General features: G+C 38.0%; 4 protein-coding genes across 5 annotated transcripts in view; 2 read left to right on the top strand and 2 right to left on the bottom strand.

Annotated features, from left to right (window-relative positions):
* The window catches only part of LOC120771714 (kelch-like protein 17), a 59,689-nt gene extending 56,780 nt beyond the window's left edge, over positions 1 to 2,909 (top strand). Inside the window, exons 7-8 of the mRNA XM_040099867.1 lie at positions 24 to 1,012; positions 1,082 to 2,909. Coding sequence (XP_039955801.1) covers positions 24 to 1,012; positions 1,082 to 1,295 — 1,203 coding nt within the window. The 3' untranslated portion in view covers positions 1,296 to 2,909. The remainder of the gene's footprint in view (positions 1 to 23; positions 1,013 to 1,081) is intronic.
* Positions 2,910 to 5,649: 2,740 nt separating this feature from the next.
* Positions 5,650 to 8,279, bottom strand: LOC120772163 (prohibitin-2). 2 transcript variants are annotated; one of them, XM_040100601.1, is made up of 6 exons: positions 8,173 to 8,279; positions 7,958 to 8,104; positions 7,260 to 7,606; positions 6,884 to 7,195; positions 6,713 to 6,812; positions 5,650 to 5,891 (listed from the first exon to the last, which is right to left on the bottom strand). In XM_040100601.1, the coding sequence occupies exons 2-6, from the start codon at positions 8,088 to 8,090 to the stop codon at positions 5,794 to 5,796; spliced, it is 990 nt and encodes a 329-aa protein (XP_039956535.1). In that variant the 5' UTR covers positions 8,091 to 8,104; positions 8,173 to 8,279; the 3' UTR covers positions 5,650 to 5,793. The 2 variants fall into 2 exon arrangements, with proteins under 2 accessions (XP_039956535.1, XP_039956536.1); XM_040100602.1 differs by lacking the exon at positions 5,650 to 5,891 and adding an exon at positions 6,113 to 6,211.
* Positions 8,280 to 8,776: 497 nt separating this feature from the next.
* On the top strand, positions 8,777 to 11,987 carry LOC120772185 (zinc finger protein 423-like). The gene is made up of 3 exons (XM_040100635.1): positions 8,777 to 9,028; positions 9,097 to 9,961; positions 10,702 to 11,987. Exons 1-3 carry the CDS (start codon positions 8,914 to 8,916, stop codon positions 11,333 to 11,335), a joined length of 1,614 nt encoding a protein of 537 aa, XP_039956569.1. The 5' UTR covers positions 8,777 to 8,913; the 3' UTR covers positions 11,336 to 11,987.
* A 34-nt stretch (positions 11,988 to 12,021) lies between these two features.
* LOC120770835 lies at positions 12,022 to 23,196 on the bottom strand. Its single transcript, XM_040098424.1, has 8 exons — positions 21,872 to 23,196; positions 20,766 to 21,803; positions 20,218 to 20,706; positions 18,783 to 19,983; positions 18,403 to 18,725; positions 16,375 to 17,537; positions 14,705 to 14,866; positions 12,022 to 12,519 (listed from the first exon to the last, which is right to left on the bottom strand). Exons 1-8 carry the CDS (start codon positions 22,913 to 22,915, stop codon positions 12,300 to 12,302), a joined length of 5,640 nt encoding a protein of 1,879 aa, XP_039954358.1. The 5' UTR covers positions 22,916 to 23,196; the 3' UTR covers positions 12,022 to 12,299.
* Positions 23,197 to 25,098: the final 1,902 nt, after the last annotated feature.

The raw sequence follows: 25,098 nt of genomic DNA, 5'->3' as shown, positions 1-25,098 counted from the left end.
TGTTCACTTTTCCTCCCGCATAGGTCAAAGATCTGATATCAAACAATCAACTGAACATTTGCTCCGAGGAGAAAGTATTCATTGCTGTCCTGAATTGGGTCAAGCATGATCTGGCCGAACGTCAATGCCACATAGCCGAATTGATGAGCCACGTACGCTTGCCATTGGTCGGGCGAGACTTTCTTATGACTTGCGTGGAGACGGAGGCGCTCATACGCGAGGACGGTCAATGTAAGGAACTCTTGCTCGAAGCCATGAAATACCATTTACTGCCAGAACAGCGCAGCTTGATGAGCAGCCAACGCACACAAGAGCGCCGACCGGAGGGCATGAAGCCATATGTGTTCGCCGTGGGTGGCGGCAGTCTCTTCGCCATACACAACGAGTGTGAGGTGTACAATCCGCGCACCAACGCCTGGACGCCCATCGCACCGATGTTGTGGCGCCGCTCACGTTCCGGTGTGACGGCGTTGCACAAACAGCTCTACGTCGTCGGCGGTTATGATGGCGTAAGCGACCTAAGCACTGCCGAATACTACAACCCGCTGATTAATAAGTGGACCAACATCACGCCGATGGGCACGAAACGCTCGTGTCTCGGCATTTGCGCATACGACGGACTGCTGTATGTTTGTGGAGGCTACGATGGTGCATCGTGCTTGAGCAGCATGGAACGTTACGATCCGTTGACGGGCATTTGGAGCTCATGTCCTGCAATGAATACGCGCAGACGCTACTGTCGCTTAGCGGTGTTGGACAACTGCATTTACTCTTTAGGTGGTTTCGATTCCACCAACTATCAGTCGAGTGTGGAGCGTTTTGATCCACGTGCGGGACGTTGGTTCCCCGTACAGAGCATGACAGCGCGACGCAGCAGCTGCGGTGTGGCCTCTTCTGATGGCTACTTGTACTGCATTGGTGGCAACGATGGCACGATGTGCATGTCGAGCGGAGAGCGTTTCAATTTGCGGCGCAACGCGTGGGAACCGATCGCTGCGATGCATTCCAGAAGGTAAGTGACAAGCGGCCGAAGCGCCAGAGTTTGTGTAAAAAATTATTTTTTTCAACTTTACATGCATAGGTCCACACACGAAGTAGTCGAAGTGGACGGCGCGCTATACGCTCTTGGCGGCAATGACGGCTCATCCTCGCTCAATTCCGTGGAACGTTACGACACGCGCCTCAACAAATGGACTGTAGTCAATTCGATGGTAGCACGTCGCAGCTCTGTCGGCGCAGCGGTGCTGGAGTGTTTCCATCTCGAACGCGGATTGGTGCAGACAACGAACTTATGACCTTTGTCGACAATAGCCGAAACGTTTGCAGCGGCGGCAGCAGCAGCCGTAGTAGTTGGAAATGGTAGTGGCGGCGGCGCGGCAACGGCGAATGGCGGCAGCAGTAACCATCAAGCAACGACCACAAATGGCGTCACATCGACGCTGACGAACAACCTCATCGTGCCGGGACGTGCAGTTAGTGGACGCAGCATGCTGGGCGCAGCCGAAGTGAGCGGCAGCATTGGCAGTCTGATGAGCAGTAGCACGAATGCGCTCAGCACTTCGGCGCCGACGACGACGTCCACGTTGCGACGTTTGCGCGAACGCGAGAGGGAGCGTGAAAGAGAGCGTGACAGCAGCAACGCGGAAAATCGTGTGAATGGCGTTGTGGTAGCCGGAAGCGGAAGTAGTAATGGTGCAGCAGCAGCTGGCGCAAGCGTTAATGGCACAGGCGGCGCTACAACTAGCAAACCACCGTCAACCGCTTGATGTCTGCGCTTCAAGTGATGCGAGCGGGGGGAGTAAATCTAATAAGTGCAGACTTATTAAGCGAAAATGAAGGAATTGAGAGTTTGTGGGTGAGATAAGTAGAATGTGGGGCTATATGAGTGAGTAGCGGCTGAAGAAAGAAGATATATGAAGTTATAGTCTGCGATGTAGAGCCGCGCGGGGAAGTTAGTGGCAAGCTAAGCAGTATTTCTAGTCATACAAGGCAAGATATGTGTGTAAATTGAGCTGGTTTTGAAGTATGTTTGAGATTGTGTCGGAAACTGTGTGCGTAACTGTAAAGTAATGGCTAGCACTCTCGTTAAATTATATATTTAATTATGGTAATGTATTAGGTCGTTAAGGCGTTGATGCAATTTTCCAATTTTCCATAGCCTTTTTATGTAAGAATAGAAAATTTTTTACAAGCCTTCGCCCGCCACGACCATACTAATGCACACACATTCATTAGCACATACATACGTATATACCTGTACATTAGGGTGTACATTATTTCCACAGTTGATATTTTTTGTAAAAGCTCTTAATTTTTAAATGAATAGTTTTATGGGAAGCACTCTCCCCCACTAAATCCACCGCGACCACATTAGCAAGCTGGACGAAGGAGTACAAGCTTCACCGCAATATTGCAGTAGATGGCGTTAAACATCCGATTGTCAATATCTTCTATCAAACATATGCACAGTGAGGCCCATATGGTTCCAGTTAAGGAGCATAATGAACTCCTCTCCAAGCAGTTTATGCTGCGGCGTTTTCGTAGAAAGCATCCCTTCAGTTACCTGGTGGAAGCTTCCCCTAGCTCCTTTCTCAACTAAGTCGACAACATAAGATAATAGACTGACTAGACTTCGGACGCAACTTACTTCCGACAAGCACTGACCGCCATTCACAGTGGAGCCATCAACACCTTCACCGACTCCCTATCAGTTAGTGGCGTACTTAGACTCTAACCACTACCTATTGCAGACGAAGACCTCGAGTTGCCGCGAGAAATGAGAGTGACCTTTGCACAGATTTGTTCTAAATACTGTAGTAGGTTAAACTCCCACTTATCCAGAATCGACCCTGACATATCAAACATATGTCCATCATGCAACGAGTCCCCGCATGAATCTAACCAGCTCTTTGCATGCCCAGCTAATGCTACACATCTGACACCTCTATCCCTATGGTCCGTCCCCGTCGAAACAGCATGTTTCCTCAGCCTACCCTTGGATGACCTTAATGACAACTTATCAGAACTTTACTACTTTAACGGGGATTAGATAATCCAAACCTTTTGCAGCTTGAATGGGATGTGCCGCACCCGCTACATTCTGTGGACTTGGCATCTTCGGCCTATTACTCGTTCCGGTCTCTGCAAAATTATTTGGATGGTAAAACCTTTACTTCCCCTTTGTTTACGTTGGCTTCTTTGTGAATTAAGTAAGTAAGAGCTGACCCTTTAGTGGACGTTTGCAAAAAAAAACTACTTGGTAAATGACGGACACCCTAATATACATACATACTTATGTAATTAAAATAACGTTTTATATGTACATACACACACACATACACATTTATACAATTAAATGCAAAAAATTTTGAGCCGATTAAGGGCGAAAACAAATATAATTATTGCATACAAATTTAAAAACTAAAAACTAACCTAAAAATAAAACTTTACTGCCCCTATTAGCTAGTTTTACACTAAAAAAATGTTGAAATGCAACAAAAAGTTGGTTCATGATTATTTAGGGAATGCGTTATACAAGATTTTGCAGGTACGCAACACAAAAACAACAAATTATAAAAAAAATAAAAAAACGAATTAAAAAATATCAAATTTTGGTGCGCAAGTAAGGCAAGCAAATGGAATCGAATAGCGAAAAATCTACAAATATTTATTAAAAACAAACATATGTACTGTGTGTACATAAATACATAAGTATATATGTACATACCTACATACATACATATATACATATGTATTGAATTATAAATTTTTTATAAATTTATTTAATGTCTTAGCAATAATTAATTAAGCGATAAATAAATACATACATGAAAATAAGCAGAAAATGTTAAAAGAAAATTTATAACAAAACTGCATACACATACATACATTAATATAAAAAATATATATAAATAAATGAAAATAGTTATTATATAGATTTTAGCATTAAAAAAGACAACTTCTAACCACCTACCCACAAACTACGATTTACCTAATACTAAGTGTACTACAAACAAGCAAATAAGAATCAATTTATACATAAAATATACTTACATACATTCATACATAGTTATGTGTTCGCAGAAGAAGACGAGAAAGAAAATAGTTGAATATTACAACAATAAAAGCGTTATGCATATACATATGTATTACGAATTTTCACACACACATGCATTCAACTACTCATCATTTATACATATACTATAATACAATACATACATATATACATAAATACATGTGTAGCAATACAATAAAGCAAATTTTAAGGACTATTTATATGTGTGTCTAAAGGCCACCATTTGAGATGTCCACTTATTGGCACTCTCCGGCCGCAACAAACCGAATTCTTATGCAATTACTAACAATTCAAATACATATAAACAATTATGGCGAAACTGCATGTGTTTTTAATGAAAGGAAAGATCTGGAACTCGTTTACAAAACTCCAACGAAGGCGTTGTTGATACTCACCAAGTAAGTAACGCTACTTCAACATCCAAACTAGCGCAATATATTCGCATACTCCTTCGTTCTTGTTGTTGTTGCGGCGGCAGAAAACATCCCTGAAGTGTGTGCCTGAAACGGAGTCGTTTCCTAGGAGCTTCAAGAGGTCTTGGCAATGATTACGCCAACGATATCGAACAATAAGCCGACCAGACCACGGACACAACAAACATTTGACCCGCATTAACCGCCTTTCATAGTGGTGCCATCAATTTCTGCATCTACCTCCTCTCAGTGAATGCCGTACTAAGAGCCAAATCACCAGCAATAGGAGACGAAGAGCACGAGTTACCCTGATAATATACAGTGACCTTTGCCCTACTTCCTTCTGGATACTGCAGCAGGTTAAACTACCACTTAACCGGAACTAACCCGATGTACAAAATATTTGTGCTACAAGTCCCCGCATGACTCTAGCCACCTCTTGCATACCCAGCGAACCCCACTCATATAAGACGAAATTTCGATGACAACCAACCTTAACCTTAACAGCCAAGCAGAGACTAGGTCCCACTACAACAACAACGCCATCCTTGATGTAATAAGATGATTAATTTTTTCCTGACCGATTTAAACTGGGTTACATCCTCAAATTTACAGGCTTTAGTTGTATAAAATCAGGGTCAATTTCGGGTACATATTTTTGTTTCTAAATCATTGAAATAATTTGGAGGAATGTCGCGGAGTAGATGGTCCTTGGCCGGATAAATATCCGATTTCTTTGTGATTATTTAGATAATAGTTTCCTGAAACCAGAACTCTCAAGGTTTTTAAGCGAGACGGAACGGAAGACCTGAATTCCACGCTGTCTAAAGTATCACTTCCACTTCTGCTTGTCGACTTATGAGTCTCTTTATGAACAATTTTTTAAGATTTTAAGGTATCACAACGGACTGTCAGTATAAACTGTCCCAGTGAGATCCCTTTGAACTGATCTACGTCATCCATTCACCTTGTTTTCTATAGACCTACCCCGTACAAAAACTGATATAAATAAGCCAAACCGACGCTAAGCCTTGTTAAAAACCAACTTTGTTATTCCCACAACAAGTTCACGTGAATTTTTTGTTGAACGCTTTTATTATTTAGAAAATAATTTCAAGGTAAACAACGGAGGCACACGCAGTCATGTTAAAAAAACAATTCAAAATCGCTATTAAACGCTAGCGAAGCACAAGTAATTATTACAAACAAAAATTATTTAAGGAAACATTTCAGTAAATGCTTGATTGTAGGTACTATGAGTAGTTAATGTGTCAATTCAGTTAAAAATATCCGCACACTTTCGTTTTAAAGCAAACGGTCCGCCGTACGTCGGGCGACAGTGCCAACGGTTGTCGCCGATTTATCACTTCGCCTCTTAGCTCCATCAAACCAACCCGATTCGACTGCAAAAGTTGAAAAAAAGAGAACAAATTGGAATTATTAGCAAAGAAGAAGACGTTACTTGTTTGGAAGTGCTTTCTTTTGCTAATTTTTCCCAATTTATTGCAGCGGCATGGAATGAAGCGAATGGACGCGATATGGAAGGCGCGTTGAAGTGCGAGTATGCTGAATGAGTTTTCAACTAAACAAAATACGTTTTATATGGTAATTGAAACACAACTCATTTATTAATACGGCGCTTATTTATTTATTATATTTTGCTAAGGCAGTTTTTTTGAGCACAATTAATTTTGCGCTTCTTTACTACTCAATTCATAAACTCCTTTGGGTTGAGCGTTGAAGAAAACAAGAAAAGAGAAAGTCATATAAAAAAAAGAAATATTAAAAACAAATACTAACATTCCAGTCCGTATACTTTGTATTGGTGAAAAACTAACAAAAAAAAGAATGCTTGCCAATGAAATTTTGTAACGAAATTAATTATATATTTTGTTCCAGAATAAGAACTCAAAAACATACATTTTCGGTGACTTTTAGAGCTTAAGAACTAACTAATATAGTAAATATGCAATTGTAACATGAATTCAGATTTTAATGAAAAATTAGAATTAACAAAAAAAGTTCGAATTTCTTCTGAGCGCGAATATTTCAGTTCTACTTCAAATTCATACAAACATTTGGCAAGGTAAAACAAATTGCCAAGTAATTTGCACAAAAGTAACAATAAAAAAAATTTAAAGTATGATTTTAAACATTTTTTGTTAATTCTTGCATGTACTTTTTGCCATAATTTTGGTTTTTAGAGCGAAACAAATTTATTTACTTTTGTAAACTTTCTCAGTCATATCATCGAAGCCCGAATCCTGAATGTTCAACATCAAGCTATCGGCTGAGAGGTAGACCTTGTTTTGTGAGCTTGCAATCTAAAGATAAATTTTAATCGAATTAATATTACGAAAAAACTGCAATTTGTCAAATATAAAAAAAAACTTACAGTTCTTGCTATGCTTTGAGCAGCACGTATTTTACGCAACTTCAAGTAGGCGGGGTTCTGTTTCACAGCAAGACCCAACATTTTAGCGGCTTCAGCTTCACCCTCAGCTTGTACGATTTTTTGTTGTTTCTCTTGCTTGGCGCGTTCCACGAAGAAGACAGCGCGCTGTGCTTCCTGCTGGGCGACCTGTTTGGCTTCAACGGCTGCGGTATATTCCTTGCCGAAGCTCAGTTCAGTGAGCGAAACATCATCCAAAATAATGTTAAAGTCACGTGCACGCTCTACCAATTCTCTGCGGATCAGCAAAGAAACCTTCAGGAAAAAAAATTGTTGTTGTTAGAAAATGCATTCGCAATAAACTGCAATTAATTTGTACCTGCTGACGTTGTGTGATCAATTGTGAGGCATTGAATTTGGCTACAACACTTTTTAGCACTTCGTTGCAAATTGATGGCAACACTTTCTCATCATAATCGACACCAAGTTGACGGTGCAAGGTTGGAAGACGCACAGAATCGGGACGTGAGAGCACACGCAACGAAATATTGATCATCTGCAAATCCTTTGAGCCAGTAGGTGATGAGATTTTGCGTGGACGCGAGCGAATGTCATAGACGATTGGATATTGGAACCAGGGAATGCGGAAATGTAAACCTTCTGAGTATATCTCGTTTTGTATGCCACCAATACGACTGAAAATGATAGCACGATGACCACCATCCACTGAAAATATTAATAAAACATTAGTACATAAACATATTTATGCTTAACGTTGCAACCGAGTGTTGATGAAATTTATATTGTGGTTATGCAACCGGCGGAGTTGAAAGACAACCGGCACATGTGCATATTAGCAATTTACTACATCTAGCATGTAAATTGAAATCATTTCAGCAGTACATTTAGAAATACAAAAATGTTCAAACTAATTGCATGCAATGTTGCAGTTTCATTATGAAATTTGTTACGGTCCGCAGTGGGCTTCGCTGATAATGCACACATTGAGGTTATGTCATCAACATGTTTTATTTAATTTTCCTCAATTTTACTAAACTATTAAACTAAAAACATTACCTGTGTATAAGGATTGATTGATGCCATAAGCAGCAGCTCCAACAGCAGCCAACAACTTAATACCCGTTGTTAATCCTGGTGGTCCACCTTTGCCCAATTTTCCAGCCAAATCATTTAGTTTACTCTGTGCCATTGTCAATCAGTCGTCTTTTGTTAAGAGTAAAATGTAAATATGAAAGCAAAGGTTACTCAATTATATTTTGGCTCTTACTTACATTTAAATGCAATAAGTTTACTCGAGAAAAGCACAAATTAATGGGGAAAAAACTGATTGCAAAATATGCCGCACTGTTGGTCAAATTCCTTCTAATAAGAGTGATCAGTGTTGCATAGCGGTGCAAGATTAATTCAATTAAAAAGTATTAAATATAGCCGTGTTCGAAAACGATATATAAATTTTTAAATTATTTATATTTACAATTTTTTTTATAAATTATTTATAAATTTATAAATACTTATAAAACTTTAAATTTTTAAATAATATTTATTAAATGTGTAATTCAATTTAAAAAAAATTAAATAAAACTATAGTTTTTTTTAACATTCATTTATTAAAATGCCATGGTCTAGTTTTAAGACGTGAGTATAAAGGGTTGTAAAAGAACAAAGTTTTATACATAATAATATAAATTAGATACATAAATTTTTACCTTTTTGTTTATTTCTTCATTATTAAAACAAATTTTATCAAAATCCTAAACAATTTTATAGAATTCAGTATATTTTAATATTTTTACTTTTTTTACAAGTATGGCATCACTTTCTGCGATATAAATACTATGCAACTCTGTAGTTTCGGAGTGTATATAAGTCAAAATGATTTATTTTTTTATGGCCAAAGTATTGTGATGATTTTATTGTCTTGGAATACAATTTGTTTATTAGTTTAGTGATTATTATTTTTTAATATTCGCAAGGAATTGGTAATAGTGTTTGATATACTAACTACTTAACCGATGGAAGCAGCAGCGATGGCGCCCACATCTAAAGCTCTGACCAACAATACTGCAGCTGCCTCAGATGTATCTTTGCGCTTTTATTCGTTCTTGCCTTGCACACAGCCAAGAAAAAGTATGTAGTATGTATATTATTTAATTATGTTTTGCATTTGCCAATTTTGTTTGCATCTGTTGTTTTAGCTCTGACCAACAGTTCAAAAACAAGTGGTTATTGTACGGATACAAGTGGTGTGCTTGTTATCAACGATAGCGACGATGAAGACTCATCGACTATATCTGCCGCTTCAGAGCCTCAATTTGAGTTTTTATGCGAAATTGATGTTGACAAAAATGTTGCGCTTCCACGACCTATCGAGCTAAAAGTGGAGTGTAAAAAGGAGCCCAACCATGATTACATTAATCAACAGCAGCAAAGGGATAAAATATGTAATGAAAAAAATCAAACATCAATTCATACAGCAGCGACAACGGATTATAGTGATTGCGAGGATGAGCTTTTAGCATTGTGTAAAATTGAGCCAGTTTGTGATTTGAATGAAGTCTTGCCACATACAACGAACGCGGAACATGAGAATAATCACTATATTTACTTCACCTGCCCACAATGTGGTGAACGCTACGATGCACATCCACATTGGCGTCGTCATATAGAGATGGCGCATCAGTTGGGCGATAATAAAAATTGGAATTTCAAACGACGACCGAACAATGAGTTCGAATGTGCCAAATGCCACGAAACGTTTACACGTTGTACGCTAAAAACATTGCAACAGCATCACTTTACACACTTGCCGCACAAAGTGTACCATTGCAAATTGTGTCCGTACCAAGAACATAGTATGTTTTTGATGATTTCGCATATTATGTTGCACAAGGAGAGAGATGCCAGCTGCAGCGCTAGTGCCAAAAATAGTAATGACGCGCCGACAGCGCGTGAAATAGCGCTGTGGGAGCACGAGAGTCGCGCTTTAATTTCATACGTATGTCCGGCTTGTGGTTTAACCTTTGAGACAGAGGATGCTTGGCAGGCGCACATAAATTTTAGGTGAATTTCGATATTTTTGAAAAATAATTTGAACTATTAGATAGTTTGTGTGTAGGAAAATTCAAGAGAGATTTCGTTTAATTTCAAGAGGAGAAAAGTGAAATGTGTTTTAAAGTGTTTGTGTTAAAAATAAGAAAAAACATTAATTTCGGTTGCATCGAAGTCGTAATAAAGTTGGCAAATACAAAATATTTAATACAATTGCTTAAGTGATTTTGTTCGGTCTGTTTGTATGAGAGCTGAACCACTCCTTTGAAGATAGGACCATTGCCTTGGAAAAAACTTAATGAAGTTTTCATTCAAATCATGCTTTTTTCGGTTAGTTTGTATTGCTGCTAGATTCTACAGTGGTTTGATGTCGGAGGTTTCAACAAATTATCAACATTTTGAGAAAAAAAAGGTGTACAAAATTTCAGATCTAAATCTTAAAACTTAATTTGCGTAAACAGAGATGGACAGACAGACTATCATTATTAAATTGAATCAGCTCGTCATGTTGATCGTTTATATATTTATTTTATATGGTCTCCGATGTCTCGTGCTGTGTGTTACAAACTTGGTAGCAATCTTAATATGCATCGGTCAGTGTATAAAAAAATATCCTTTTAATTTAATAAATTATATTCCTGTTGAAGTCATCTCTTTTATTTGATAATGCAGTTGAATTTTTGTAGCACATATAATCCCTTTACGCTTCTTTCCTTTATTAATATATATTTTCTATTATCTCTTTCTCACAGTCACAATTTCCTAGAGAAGACGGCGGAAAATCGTTTCGGTGATCATTTCAAATGCTCCGAATGCTCGGTTGAAATCTTCTCACAGCACATTGCCGATCTACAGCAGCACCTATTCACACATTTACCCTACAAATCATATTTCAAATGTAAAGTATGCAGCTTTACTATATCGCGACGAAATTTCATGCTCTCCCACATATTGAACTTACACAAAGTACATTTAACACCCGGCGCCATTCCAAGTGGCGACACCGTTTTAACGCCAGCCACATCAACCACGACATCAGTTACCGGTGTATCACCTGCAGTCGTAACCACAACTACAACGAACACCTCACCGCCTGGCGAAAGCATAAACGACAGTCATATATCATCTGGTAGTTTGCTGGAATCCGAAGATATAAATGCCAATTCCATAAGTGTTTACAACGATGAAAGAAGCTTGCGTAGAATTTCAGTGCCATCTCAGCCCATGAACATCACATATGCCAACAGCGATCTGCTAAAGATGCCGTTAAAAATGACTAAAAGCAAAGGCTCTTTTAGATGCAAGAAATGCACCAAACATTATATGTATCGAAAGAGTTTCGATAAGCATATCCGTTACTGCAGCCTTATGAATTCAACGTTTTAAGTGATAAGCAGGCTGTATCGAAATTGCTTAGCAAGCATGCATACATATTTAGGCATATACATACATATGTCTATAACGTGGGTGTGCCAGACATCATTAGAATAACCAAAAGTCATAAATAACAAAGAGTAATGTATAATTTTTTCTCACTCACATTCCATTTTCAAGCATCTACATTTCATTTACATGTGCATGTGCTTGCCTGTGTGTGTGTATAGTTTGGTGTGTGGCAAGTCGATATTTTTTACATACACATACAGTTATATTTTCACTTAGCATTGTTTTAAATGATAAGCTTTTTTAGATAGTTAGCACTACGTTGCAGTTGAAATCGCACCCACACACCCAGGCACACACCTACAAACACACATAAGTATATACAATATTTATTAAACTGTAAGCTATTCTTTAACTATTGTTTCCTGTTTTGACTATGTAAGTGAAAATTACTTTTATTATATACATTTTTTGTTACATAGATTCTAGATATATTGATTTATGGACATATTTTCATTATTTACAATCTCGGGCGAATGGAAAAGACATTATCCTCCTAACCTGTATTAAGCTGCGTTAAGTACAAAAATTGAAAATGTGTATTTTTTCAAATCAGACAACAATGAAATAAAAACAACAAACATGAATTTTTGCGTAAAAAAATATTTCTATTTCCATACACATTATGCTTATTCTAAAATATATATGTATGTATGTCTATATGTACATATATGTATATGGGTACATGTGATTCGAGCAATTTCAATCAATCGTGATAAAAATTTAAATATTTGCACAACACATTCTCATAAATTTGCATACATTTCACATAGAATATCGTTCTAAGCAAAGCGTGAAATTTTTCAAAAAAGCGTAGCCATAAGCAAAACTTGAAACACACATACACACCGAGCGCGACTTCACATCGCATACGCTTAGTATTCGCCATAAACAGTTTACAGTGACGTCACATATCGTTTAAGTTGCGATTCTCATTTCGTCCGAAATTCGTGTCGCGCAAATAGTGTGCGGTCTGCTCGCTTATCAGCGACATCACAATCGTTTTAAGGCTCAGCACCGAGGCTAACTTGTACTTGAGCGCCACCGACTTGACCAAAGCCACCAATTGCGCCAAATGCTCATCCATGCGCGCACTGATGCGATGATGCTGCGCATACAGTTGAAAGCTAGTTGTGAATAAATTTAATTTAGTATATTAGTATTTTGAGTTTCGACATGAACTTATAAGCAAATGTGTGAATAATAAAAACAAAAACAATTTGCTTAAAATTAATTGAAATAACCAAACTGACTTAGAAGAAGTACATACATACATATGTATGTAGCTATTTACAGCATTCTATAAAAGACGCCTAAATGTATGCTAAGAAATGGTGTTTGATAACGCGCTGCTATCAGCGGAGATTCGTTATTTTATTTACTATTTGAAATTTAACTTATTTTTACGTTGAACTTTTCAGTTTTCGCAAATATTTTATTTTTTTTAATAAATATTAATTAATTTATAAAAAAATTAATAAGTTTGCGCAGTTAATTTTGTAAAAAAAAATATGGAACTGTCAAAAATTGCTGCTTAAGGCATTTATGCACATAGTATGTGATAACCAAGGGTGCGAATTTTTTATTTCACCAAACGAAAGATTACATTTTTAACTTTTTATTCTGATTTTTGGATAAAAAATCCAAAATTTTGAGTTTGAAAATTAAAATAGTTTTTTTAATTAAATTTTTTATTCTGATATTGGGATAAAAAAAATCCAAAATTTTGAGTTTAAAAATTAAAATAATTTTTTTAATCAAATTTTGAATTTTTTATTCTGATATTGGGATAAAAAAATCCAAAATTTTGAGTTTTAGAATTATAATAATTTCTCTTATTAAATTTTAATTTTTTTAAATTAAATTTTCAATTTCAATGGACTTTTAATCACAACATTTTGTCCCAATTCCGATTTTAAATTAATGGTAATGTTTAATGTTAAAATAACATTTGAAAAAATTTTTTAAAATTTAAAAATTAGTGTTTATAAATACAAAATTAAATGTTCAAATTAAAAGCTGGAATCAAGAAGTTATAAGATAGATATGAATAAGACAAAAGGGGCTAAATTATTATTTTTATTTTTTTTATTTTTTTTTTAATATTTTTTTTTATTTTTTTATTTTTTAGTTTATCTATTTTTTATTCTGTCTTTTAGGATTAAATTAATTTTTTATTTTCTAATTCTGTATTTGAGATTAAAATAACTTTTTTGTCATATATTTTATACCGATATTTGCGATTAAAAATTATTTACGAATACCTAAAAAAAAAAAATATTTTCGAAATTTTTATTTTTGTTTTATTCCCGTACTTGGAATTAAATATTTAAAAATGTTTTTTCATGAAGATTAAAAAAATATAGTTAAAATTATTATTTTTATTTTGCATTCCGGTATTTGAAAATAAAAATTTAAAAATATTTTTAATTAAAATAAAAAAATATTTATTTTTTATACATTAGTTTCTCTATTTTTTATTCTGTCTTTTAGGATTAAAATAATTTTTTTATTATCTAATTCGGTATTTGGGACTAAAGTTATTAAAAGTTTAAAAATAATTTTCGAAAAACTAGATTACAAAATAAAAAATAATAACAAGTTCCGATATCTGGGTTCAATTTTTTATCAATCCGATATTTGAGATAAAAAATTGTTTTGAATTAATTTTTTTTGGGATTACAAAAATAATGTTAATTTTTTTTTAATTTAATTTAAATGTTAATTCAATTATTTATAACTCGGCTTAATATTTTAACCTCTCTAGCCGTAGATCCACTAATTTTTATAAAGTCTTCATGTAATTAACAGTGTAAACCGTACTTTAAGAAAACAGTTACCGAAAAGTCAATGCCTAAGAAAGTTGCAAGTCTGTGCAATTCAAGAAAACCCGCCTAAAGCCACATACGTTGTTTTATAAATTAACCAAAAATATGTTTGTTAGTCAGATATGTTATAAATATTATTTAAATATGCCGTAAATATTGCCTAGTTTCAGTTATTACGCTAATATTTTAATAAAAAATTCGTGAAATTGTTTAATTTATAAGCAAAATTTCGATTTAAATTAATATAGTAAAAGTGTACTTGGAACAGTTTTTAACTTGAATTTAGTTAAATGGAAAAAATGTAATTAAAAAAATTTCAAATTAAAAAAAAATTTATTCAAAAAATTTTAATTAAAAAATTGAATTAAAAAAAATAATAGAATATAAAAAATTAAAATAAAAAAAATAATATTAGCTTTTGTAAACGTAAAACAAAAAGACATTTTTCTATATATTTCTAGTATAAATTAGTAACCGTACCCACCCTTTAACGGTATTCTCAATGATATTGTCATTGATCTGTAAATGTTGCAAGTATTCCTGCAGATAATGCGCATGCCCGAGTATAACATATTGCGAGAGCAGCACTTCAGCCCAGTTTATGTCGAAGCCGCAAGCGCGACTGAGTATAAGCGTTTGCGGCACGCTGAAAAAGAAAATAAAATATATAAGAAATTTAGTATTTTTAAAGAAATACAAGAAAGGAAAACAAGATAAACAATTAAAAATATATAAATATACATATGTACATACACATATATAAAAAAAATCCAAAAAATTTGAATATTTCCAAAACAAACAATATTTCCAAAACATAAAATATGTCCAAAAACTATACAAAACCAATAAATAAACAAAATAAATACATACGTAAACATTTCCATTTATTATTACAACAAAAAATATGAATCTGAAAGAAAATTGTCATAAATATACATATGTACGTACGTAGTGTGAATTTTTCTACAAAACCAGTGTCAATTTTTAAATCATTAGCTATAGTATTAACCTCTCGAAGCAAATAAAATTATAAAATATTGAATTTAAAAAAAAAAAAATTATAAAATATTGAATTAAAAAAAATATAAAAAAAATTATCTCAAAATAAAATAGTTTAGTTGTAAAATGTCATACAAGCTAAATAAAAAAGAAAATTGTGTAAGTGTGAACTAAATATTTGTATGTATTCGTATGTTGTAATTTTTGTGTTACTGAATTTTAAGGTTATGGTGAAAAATTTTTAGGCTAGCGTACGAAAAAGATTGTATTAGAAGTTATAACGCCGTTTTGCGTTCGAATAGGTATTTGTATTTGCTGAAATGTGAAAATTATTTGTACAAACAATTTCAACGAAATAAAAAATAAATACAGAAAAAACTTTTAGTAACATTTAATCAACTTTGTTTTCAAATTATATATATTTATAACCTAAACAGTGTATATTAAGTACAAGAAGTAAACGTCGCGGTATCTGACATACATACGTACACATATACTATATTATAAATGATCAGCGTGACAAGCTAAGTCGAATTAGCTGTGTCCGTTATGCCTGCAGTTTTTGAGATATCGTTCTGAAATGTTCATACGTGTTTTTCTCTCCTTGGAGCTGCTCATTTGTCAGAATCCCCGATATCGCATATAGCTGTCATAGAAACTGAATGATCGGTATCAAGTGCTTGTATGGAAAACTTTTTCCATTGAGGAGATATCTTCACGAAATTTGGCATGGAATATTATCCGAGGCAACGATACAATCTCCGAAGAAATTTTTTAGAACGGATCACTATAGCATATAGCTGCCATACAAACTGAACGATCGGAATCAAGTCCTTGCATGGAGAACTTTTTCTACTGAGGAGATATCTTCACGAAAATCGTCCTGAGTTATTATCTAAGGCAATAATGCAAACTCCGAAGAAATGGTTCAGATCAGATCACTATAACATATAGCTGTCATACAAACTGAACGATCAAAATCGAAAAAAAAGATATTTGTTCCTTAATAAGTAAACATAATTCGACTTGAATGTGGCTTTTATCAAAAAAACGAGGCTAGAAGGAACTAGTAAAGCATTTACCGTTAGGCGTTTACGTTTTCAGACTTAGTTATACATACACATAGTTGTTATAAGACATGCAATATCCACTCACCTCAGCTCCGCATTGATCAGTTCACGAAATTCCTCACGCGTCTGCACATTCACCACACATACACATAGATGCGTCTCCATGGCATTGCGATCCAAGGCTTTGCTGGCCAAATCAATTTGCACAGCCACCATTTCGGCCAACGAGGCGACGCGTTGCGCCAACAACAATTTATTGTCGAGCAAATAATTTTCCGTTGCATGCGTGTAATATTCCATAGCTTGCTGCAGCAGCACAAGCAACTCTGGTGTGGCACGCAGTTTGGGTATGAACGTTTTTGTGGGATTTGCCGTTGTCAAATTGGCCATGGACATCTTTTCGGGCAGCTGTGCGGTGTTGACAGCCGCTTGATTGATGATCTTGGCCAGCACGGCTTGCGCATCCTGCTCCCACATTTCGGCCAGCTCCTGATACATGAGAAAGTGCAGCGCAGTCAATTTTAAATATTCTCTACCGTTATTTGGACAATATTCGCGTAGATATGTGATTATCGCCTGACGCAGACCGATTGTCTTCTCCTCATCGAACTGACCCAGCAGCGATTCGAACTGTTCGTTTTTGAGCAGCGAATCGAAACAGTAGAACATTTCGCGGTAGCGTCCGATGCCGCTGAGCATGCGCACAATTAACGACCAGGACTTGGCTTGCGTGAGCACGGCGTTTAAGGCTTTGGCGCGGTTCAGCACGTTCGCTATGCCTTCCATGGAGCACTCGTGCACATAGCATTGATGCGCCTTGATTAACAGCTCCACATAGATGATGTTCTGCTTCTTGTGTGACAGCACCTGCGCCGGCGGCAGCATCGGTCCAGCATTTGTGGCGGTGGTAATCGGTGGTATGGCGGTCGAAATACCATTGCTATTGGTGGGCAGCCCGTAACGTCGTATGATTTCGGCGAGTCGCTCGAATACCGTATTGTGTTCGTATGGTTTATTATCTTGGAATTTACGATATGCTTTCAACGCATCACAGTATTCAAGCAGACAATTGCCCAGCTTCGTGGTGTTGGGTACCAATTCCAGAAATAAATGCAGATCACGATCGATATTGTAGCCCCAGACGGGCGTATTTTTGATCGTGTTTTTAGCTTGTTGATCGGCAGTGAAAATGTAGAAGCGTGGACGCACGATGGCTGTGGCAAGTTCCGTGGCCAGCAGTTCGGCAATCTGTGGGACAAAAGTGTATAAAAACTGGAATTTAATTTGGGGGCTACAAAAATAAGGAAGGTCTGATATCGGCCAGAACCGAAAATATTTTGCTCATTGTCTGAGAGAAAGATGGACGAAAGCAAGAACCCTGCACAAATATAAAAGATTCCACACAAGAACTTGTTGTTTTTGTAAGGATTATCATATCCCCGCTTTGATGGTACCTAGACCCCGTTAGGATGGTAAGGGTCAGCCATTTTGTCATCGACGTCATTCGACGGTAGGCCCAGGAAACTTGCTGTTTCGACGGGTCGGCCGAAAAGGAGAAGGGTGTCAGATGTGTAGGATGTAAAGAGGCATGCAAAGAGGTGGCTGGAGGTAAACATACTACAGTATCCAGAACGAAGCTGCACAAGGGACATTCTCGTTTCTCGCTACAACTCGAGGGTGGTTTGACTTCAAGTACGTTATTCACCGAGAGGGAGTCGGTGAAGGCATTTATGGCTCGACTATGAATGGCGATCAGTGCATGTTAGAAGTTAGCTGCGTCCAAAGTCTGGTGGACGTATTGTTTTATATCGTCAATGTAGTTGAGGAAGATCCTCTTGATGCTCCTAGGAGGCAGTTCCGCTCTAAGCAGGTGACTGCAGGGATAATTTCTGCGAAAGCACCACAGCAGGAACTGCTTATAGTCGTCCGATATCGGCAGTTTCCCCAAGCGAGCAGCTTCTTGCTGAGGAAAGGACGAGTGCAAAATTTCAGATCGAGATCTCAAAAACTGATGGACTACTTCGCGTATATACAGACAGACGGACAGATAGATGGACAGACCGGTGTTATATTAAGTTGAGGGAAAAAATACGAAAAACCAAAATATCCTCACCTCCTGTTGTGTCATATGCGTTGATGTTATAATATCACTCACAACCAGCAGACGATGCAGACAACCTTCTTCGGAAACGCTTTGCAGCAACACCGTTGTATCCTTCGTGCGCAGCACATCCAAATACTCTTTATCTAAATACATGGCAGCCCGATAGACCATAACAATGCGACGTCCAATATTGACGCCATACGTGAGCTTGGAAGCGATGCCTTGTATGGTCTCCAACGTTTCGCGCTTCTCCTTGGATGGAATCTCTTCAAACTCGAGAGTCGAACAACTATCTGAAAGATCGCTGCTGGCTTTCGAGGGCGAATTACGGCCTGAAAAGTGAAGCGTTCGATACATTTAAATAATAATTTGAGAAAATACAAACAAACCTTCACGCGTCAGTAGGCCACTATCCAGCGTGCGTTTGTTGAATTTGGCGAATGAGCTTATCTCGATGTCACGCAGCATTTGGCGCTCCTCCGAGGACATGCTGAAAATGGTGGTCACACCCTCGGCCAGCGCCATGCAAAACACCACAAAACGCAAATCGATCGGACGGCATTCGAAGAGTTCTTGCAGCCGCAATGCCTCCACAATATCACCTTTGTCCAGCAATAAGTTGAGTTGAGCTTCCAGACGCGCTTCCATTTGCTTGGTCATCGGATGCTTTATGCTGACATTGAGATCTTCAACACCGGCGAGCTCCTTCAATTCGAGAAAAGACTTATACAGTACACAACGTTCGTGCAACATGATCTGCTCGTAGTATTCCGAGTGGTAAACACCCATTGCAGCTGCGACATCATCATCCAGTTGTAGGTAGCATATGAACATTTCGTACTCGATTTGATCACGATCGAATGATTCATTCGGAAAGAGGTGATGTTGTTTAATAACGGTAAGCGCTCGCTTGAGAAGTTGATATTTGCGCGCGCATGGCTCGGTAAGGCGACCAGCCGCGTAAAGATAAAAATTCACCAGCAATTCCGGCGGCAGGGAATGCTCCGCTATCTCGTTTTCATACAGTTGAAACGTCTTAACCGCATATGGCTCCTCATCGTCAGCCGACTCAGCTGACTCCAGCTGACTTACCCATTTGCTGTAGACGATATCACTGATGGGTTGCTGTAGCAGCGTGGCCAAACGCACCGCGACATCGTATTCGCCTTTCGCACGCAAAGCGTCCAAAAGTTGTTCGTACACCTGATTATTATCTACGGCAAGTTGCTCGAAATCGATCGTGTAGCATTCGGCCCAGCCAGGACGCGTCTGGAGCGCTTCGAAAACGGCGTGCAAACGACAAAAGTCCATTTTGACGCTAATGTCGCTCATGTCGGAACGGCACATACAGCTAATGAGCTTCTGTTGCTCCAGCGTCGATTCGAAATTGTGCTGCAAATGCACAAGGAGCAGACGGATACTTTGCTGCATGAGCTCATGGCGCTCGAGTGTGGCGCAGAAGGGCATTTCAACTGCATTGTTGCTCCACGCAAGCAGAAAGAGACGTAGCGTGTGTACATCTTCATCATCGAAGTGGCGTTTGTGTTGAGTGCGCTGTAGAAATTGGCACAAATGTGTAAAAGCGCTGTCCTGTGATGGAAAGAAGAGTAAGTTTGCTGAATTATTATATATTGAACAGGGTATGTTAAGTTTGGCACGAAGTTCAGGCATGGTGCCGAGTTGACAGTCCTTGACCGGGTAAATATCTTGTCCGTTCGGGTTAGTTAGACCCGACTGACGTGGGAACGGTTATTATGGATTATTATCGAGGACAACGGTGAATCTACGGACAAATTGTTCAGATTGGACCACTATAGCACCTACCTTGAAGAATATGCGAAAACTACGCAACAGCAGGCCCGTATCGCCATGACGCACAGCGGACTCAACCAACAACCAAGTAACTTGCTGTATATGCAATGTGGACAATTTGAGCACTTCAGTCCATTGATTTGTGGCCACAGCCAGCCAAACCAGCCACTGCCACTCGATATTGACCTGATGCACTGTGGTGGCTAGCACCGCTAATACTGGCAGTCTGTACTTCACGCAATTCCGTAGTAAATTCCATGAAGTCGCATGTGTATGCTGATCCTGCATGAGTTCGAGAAATTTACTAGCAGCGCTCACCTGCTCCTCATTTATGGGAGTACTGCTGAGCAGCACAATTGCAAAGAGATCTAGACGCCCGCAAGCGTCCGGTAAGAAATGCAAACGCTGTTGACTGGGCGCAGTGCGAAATAGCGCGCTATTTGGATCATTGCAAGCAGAACTAATGGACGAGGTGAGCGTCTCAGCGGAGGTAGTTAATGGCTGGAAAGGAAAATACATTTTCAAAACTGAAATCTTATAAAAATTAAAAGCATACACACATTTGCTTCAGCTTTACGCGCGGGTTTCTTATGCTGACGCGAGAAGCTGGCATGACGCTTCACCTGCGCTGGCAATTCACATAAAAAGGCGCGCAGCATATGCTCGCCCATGGCGCGCGTCTCGAAGTGCCCCACTAGCACTTGCAGTTGCGACAGCGGCACGTCAAAGTATTGCATGAGCACCAGCAGTCGCCACCAATCGTCTTCTTTCGCATAATTTTGCATTACTTTCATGGGCCACTGGCGTTGGCCGCTGCAGGCGACCAAACGCATTAGCGCCTGGTAATCTTTGAGTGGAAATTTGGCTGGTTCTTTGGTAATCTGCTGTACCAAAAGGTTTTCCACACGCGCAAATAACTGTGTGTAATTTTTGGCCACCACGCTTGTTTCGTCCCCTTCCTTCTCCAGCAATCGACACAATTTCAGGTAATTACGCAAATACTGTGAATCATAACCGAGCATTTCGATGAAGGCGACGCAGTGCGTGACCAACTCAGAGTTGTTGGTGTGTTGTAATGCCAATTCGGTGACAGTTTCGCAGGCGGTGAAGAGATGCCCTTTGGTTAGTTGGCCGTACTGTTGCAGATGGTCCATGATAAGGTAGTAGACGGCATAGCAACTGCGTTGCTGTTTCAAATAATGCAGAAAATTGAGTTTATACTTTCGCGCATATTTTGCGCACAGCTTTTCATTGGAGAACGAGGCTAACGTGTCTGTTTGCAACTCCTTGGAGATTTCTTTTATATCGATATGCTTGAATTTGCGCAGAAAATCATAAGGGGTGGGCATACTTTTGCCTTGCCCGTTACTGCAATTGTCAACACCCGTGGATATATTTGATTCGCTATTGTGATTTGGATTTCTGATGGGTAATGTTTTCAAATATGGAATGTTTTGTAAACCAGTTGTGTGTAAGAAACAGATTAAAGTCTCCACACTGGGCTCGTTGCTGAGAAAATCAAATAAAGTGACTAATGGTTGTTCAGCGTTAAAATCAATACCTTGATGCTCCAGATACGATTTGGTCGCTTGGAATACCTTAAATTAAAATAAAATTTATAAATTACATTAACAAATAAATTATAACCAAATTGAAAGTGACCCACTTTTCCAAACTCTTCCAACTCATCGGTTTTGTTTTCTTTTAATGCTACTAAAAACTTGAGCAGCTCCTCATCGTCCGGATATTCCGCAAACATCTCTTCCAACTCGCGTGTTTTCACAAAATTCCGTAGTAGCAACATGTGTAAACCGCGCTCGAGTAAAAATTGTCCTATCGGCAGTTTTTCTAATATTTCACGGTTACGTTCCAAGCTTTCGGTAGTGCACAGCCGCCGCACCACTACAGACACTTTATCTCTTTCATCGTCAAATAAGTAGCCGGCCGCCGCAAAGCAATTACGTATTGTTTCATTAGGTGTCTCCAATGTTTTTAATGCATATTCATACATTTCCGCTTCCAGTACCCACTCACAATATAATACTTCCAATTCTGTATACTCCGATTGTGGCAATTGCCCTGCTAATGAACACCAACGCACTAATTGTGCCAATTTTGCTTCGTCCACCAAATAATTCCATAAACTGTATTTATCTAAACGTTCCAAAAGCTGCGGATTGTTGTTAAAAAAATATAACTCCGCTAATAATTTATTGAGGTATGAATCATCGCAATGCACCAGCGTTTCAATATTAACGCGTCGTAGTTGCACTTTGCACTTCGCAAGCAATTCAGGACATGTTTGTAGTTGCTGCAGCAAATCCCAATAGAATTGCAATTGTAGCATATCAGTCTCATAATTTTGTGGATCTTTCTTTTGTAGATGTTCTATTACAAGTTCGCGCAGTTCCTCATCATCACACTCACAAGCGAACTGATAATAGAAGCTTTTAACATCCCGTTTTACATTGATTAATACCATTTCCGCCTTGCACACCAGCCGTTCAGTAAGCAGTCGGTGCACATACGTTTGTACAACATCCTGGAAGAATTGTTCATATTCCGGTATTGGTAGTTTCCGCTTACGTGCCCAATACTCAATACAGAGGTCAATGTTTTCACCTTTTGTGGCCACCTCTTTAATAAGCGCCACTTCACTAATCCCAGTCCAGGACTTGAAGAGTTTATCACGTTTATACGTGGCACTCATGTTTTCACTTGGAAAATCGCTTTTCTCGATCTTGTAATTGTGAAATAGGTTATTACATTGCCTTTCACCCACTTAAGTGGTTTCCTTTGTTTTCGGAGTGTAAAAGTATCGCTGTTGGAAATTTTCCTTCACTTTACATATTCTTCTTACATATGCTTCGGTTGATAAGCTTCTAAATTTGTTTATTTGCTTATTTTCTTATAATCGGCACCGTAAATCACTGCAATTGAATAACAAAAACAGAAAATTTGTTAAGCAATGAAGGAATGTAAAATTTTGTTTTCTTGTTATCAGCGATGCACCAAAACTACGAAGCCGTTTAAATAACAAATCGACGGCGTTAAGTTCGAAAAGATTTTATTACCACCGTTATAAAAAAGCTAAGAAAGTTCTCACCAAACGATATAATCCATTATGGGAACTAATGTATGTATATGTATATTCGTAAAATATTTTCGTATATTAATAAAGTGTGTTTTCTTGAAATTAATTAATTCTGCTGCGTTGGTTGTCTTTTAAACGGCGGCGTACTTATCGCACATATGTTGTTATTCAACAGCTGTTTCTTATCTCTTCCTTAGAGTTGCCAAGCCACATTAGTATTGGTTAGAAAAATGGGTAACGGCCGATTTTCTCAGCATTAAACTAAAAATTTTAGAATATAAACGGAACTTGACATGATTTTTAATAAAGTTATATGGAAAGCAAACTTGTATATGATCCGATTGATTCTGTTTGCGAAATGAGTAGGGGATTGAGATGTAAATTCCTTTATCGACGAACAAGGACCGAATTCAAAGTCACTCATCATCCTCGTCTTGCTGTATGGTCACAGGCATGGACGATGACAATATCTGAAGAATTTTCAAGAGAAAGGTTCTGCGGAAGGTTTATGGTCCTTTCGGTATGGGTAACGGCGAATACAAACGTCGATGGAATGATGAGCTGAACGAGATATACGACGACAGTGACATAGTTCAGTGAGTTAGGAAACAGCGGTTGTGCTGGCTAGATCATGTCCTCCGAATGGATGAAAACACTCCAGCTCTGCGAATATTAGACGCAGTACCCGCCGGGAGAAGCATAGGAAGAGGCAGAACTCCATTCCGTTTGAAAGACCAGCTAGCCAAGAACCGCGTAAGTGGTGTCTCAGTCAATAAAAAAGAAGAAGTCTTAAACCTCATTTTATATGAGGCGAATGCTTTCTTAAGATATATTTATGGTGATTGTCCTGGCAAAGCACGACTAGAACGCATCTTGTGCTGAACTCCAGTAAGGTTCAAGGAAAATAAGAAAGCAAGCCATCTGATTGGAAAAGACGTTACCGCCAAGTCAATAGGACCTATATTTACAAAGACTCCTCGCTCCATTGAAGAGGAGCTCCGAAAAAATGAGATGGGATCTATATTAGCTAAAAATGTCTGGACTACGACATGCGAAGCTCCTTTGGAGAGATATTATATAAAAGGTTTTAAACGAATCTATGCATTTCGAGAAACAAAGAACGATTTTCGTCGACGGAAACCTGTCTGTTCTGCGACTTCGTGACGGTGACACCGAAGCTTTTACTTCTTGAATTACAAGAAGAAGAACTATAAGAAGAAAGATCCAAGGCATCAGAACAACATATCTGCAGAGAAGTACGTCTGCTCCATTAAGCCAAGTTAGGTTAGGTTTACTCAATATATTGGATTGGATGAGGAGATGTGTCCGAGAGAGGAAGACAAATATACCTCTACTTACTTTTAATCTATTATAAGGCTTACATGGCAAACAGGAAGAGGAGTTGGAACGATAAAATATATAGGCGTTTACACTTCCGTTCATAAATCGCTCGACTCAGCCTTATTGATCTCAAATTTTACAATCCGGGGTTCCAAGAAGTCGATCGTAGTCTTCGGTAACTAATTTATATTCGCTTACACTTCTCTGACATGTGCTTTCTGACGTCCATAAGTATTCATATCCACGTCCGTATGCAAAGTGAGTACCCTAAATAGCTCAGCTCAGTTCTTTGTTATTGAACTTCTGATTGCTTCCGAGGAATTTCACAACCATCTGTTGTTATTTTGTTTTATACAACATTTTTTCTTTATTATTGTTTTTGTTTATGTTTAAACTTTTTCAACAGCCGTTCATTTTTCGTGCCATATCAGGTTTCGACACGAACTACTGTTACTCCA

This window comes from Bactrocera tryoni, chromosome 3 (assembly GCF_016617805.1).
Source record: "Bactrocera tryoni isolate S06 chromosome 3, CSIRO_BtryS06_freeze2, whole genome shotgun sequence".
Taxonomy (NCBI): Eukaryota; Metazoa; Arthropoda; class Insecta; order Diptera; family Tephritidae; genus Bactrocera; species Bactrocera tryoni.
This window is presented reverse-complemented; position numbering and strand designations above follow the sequence as displayed.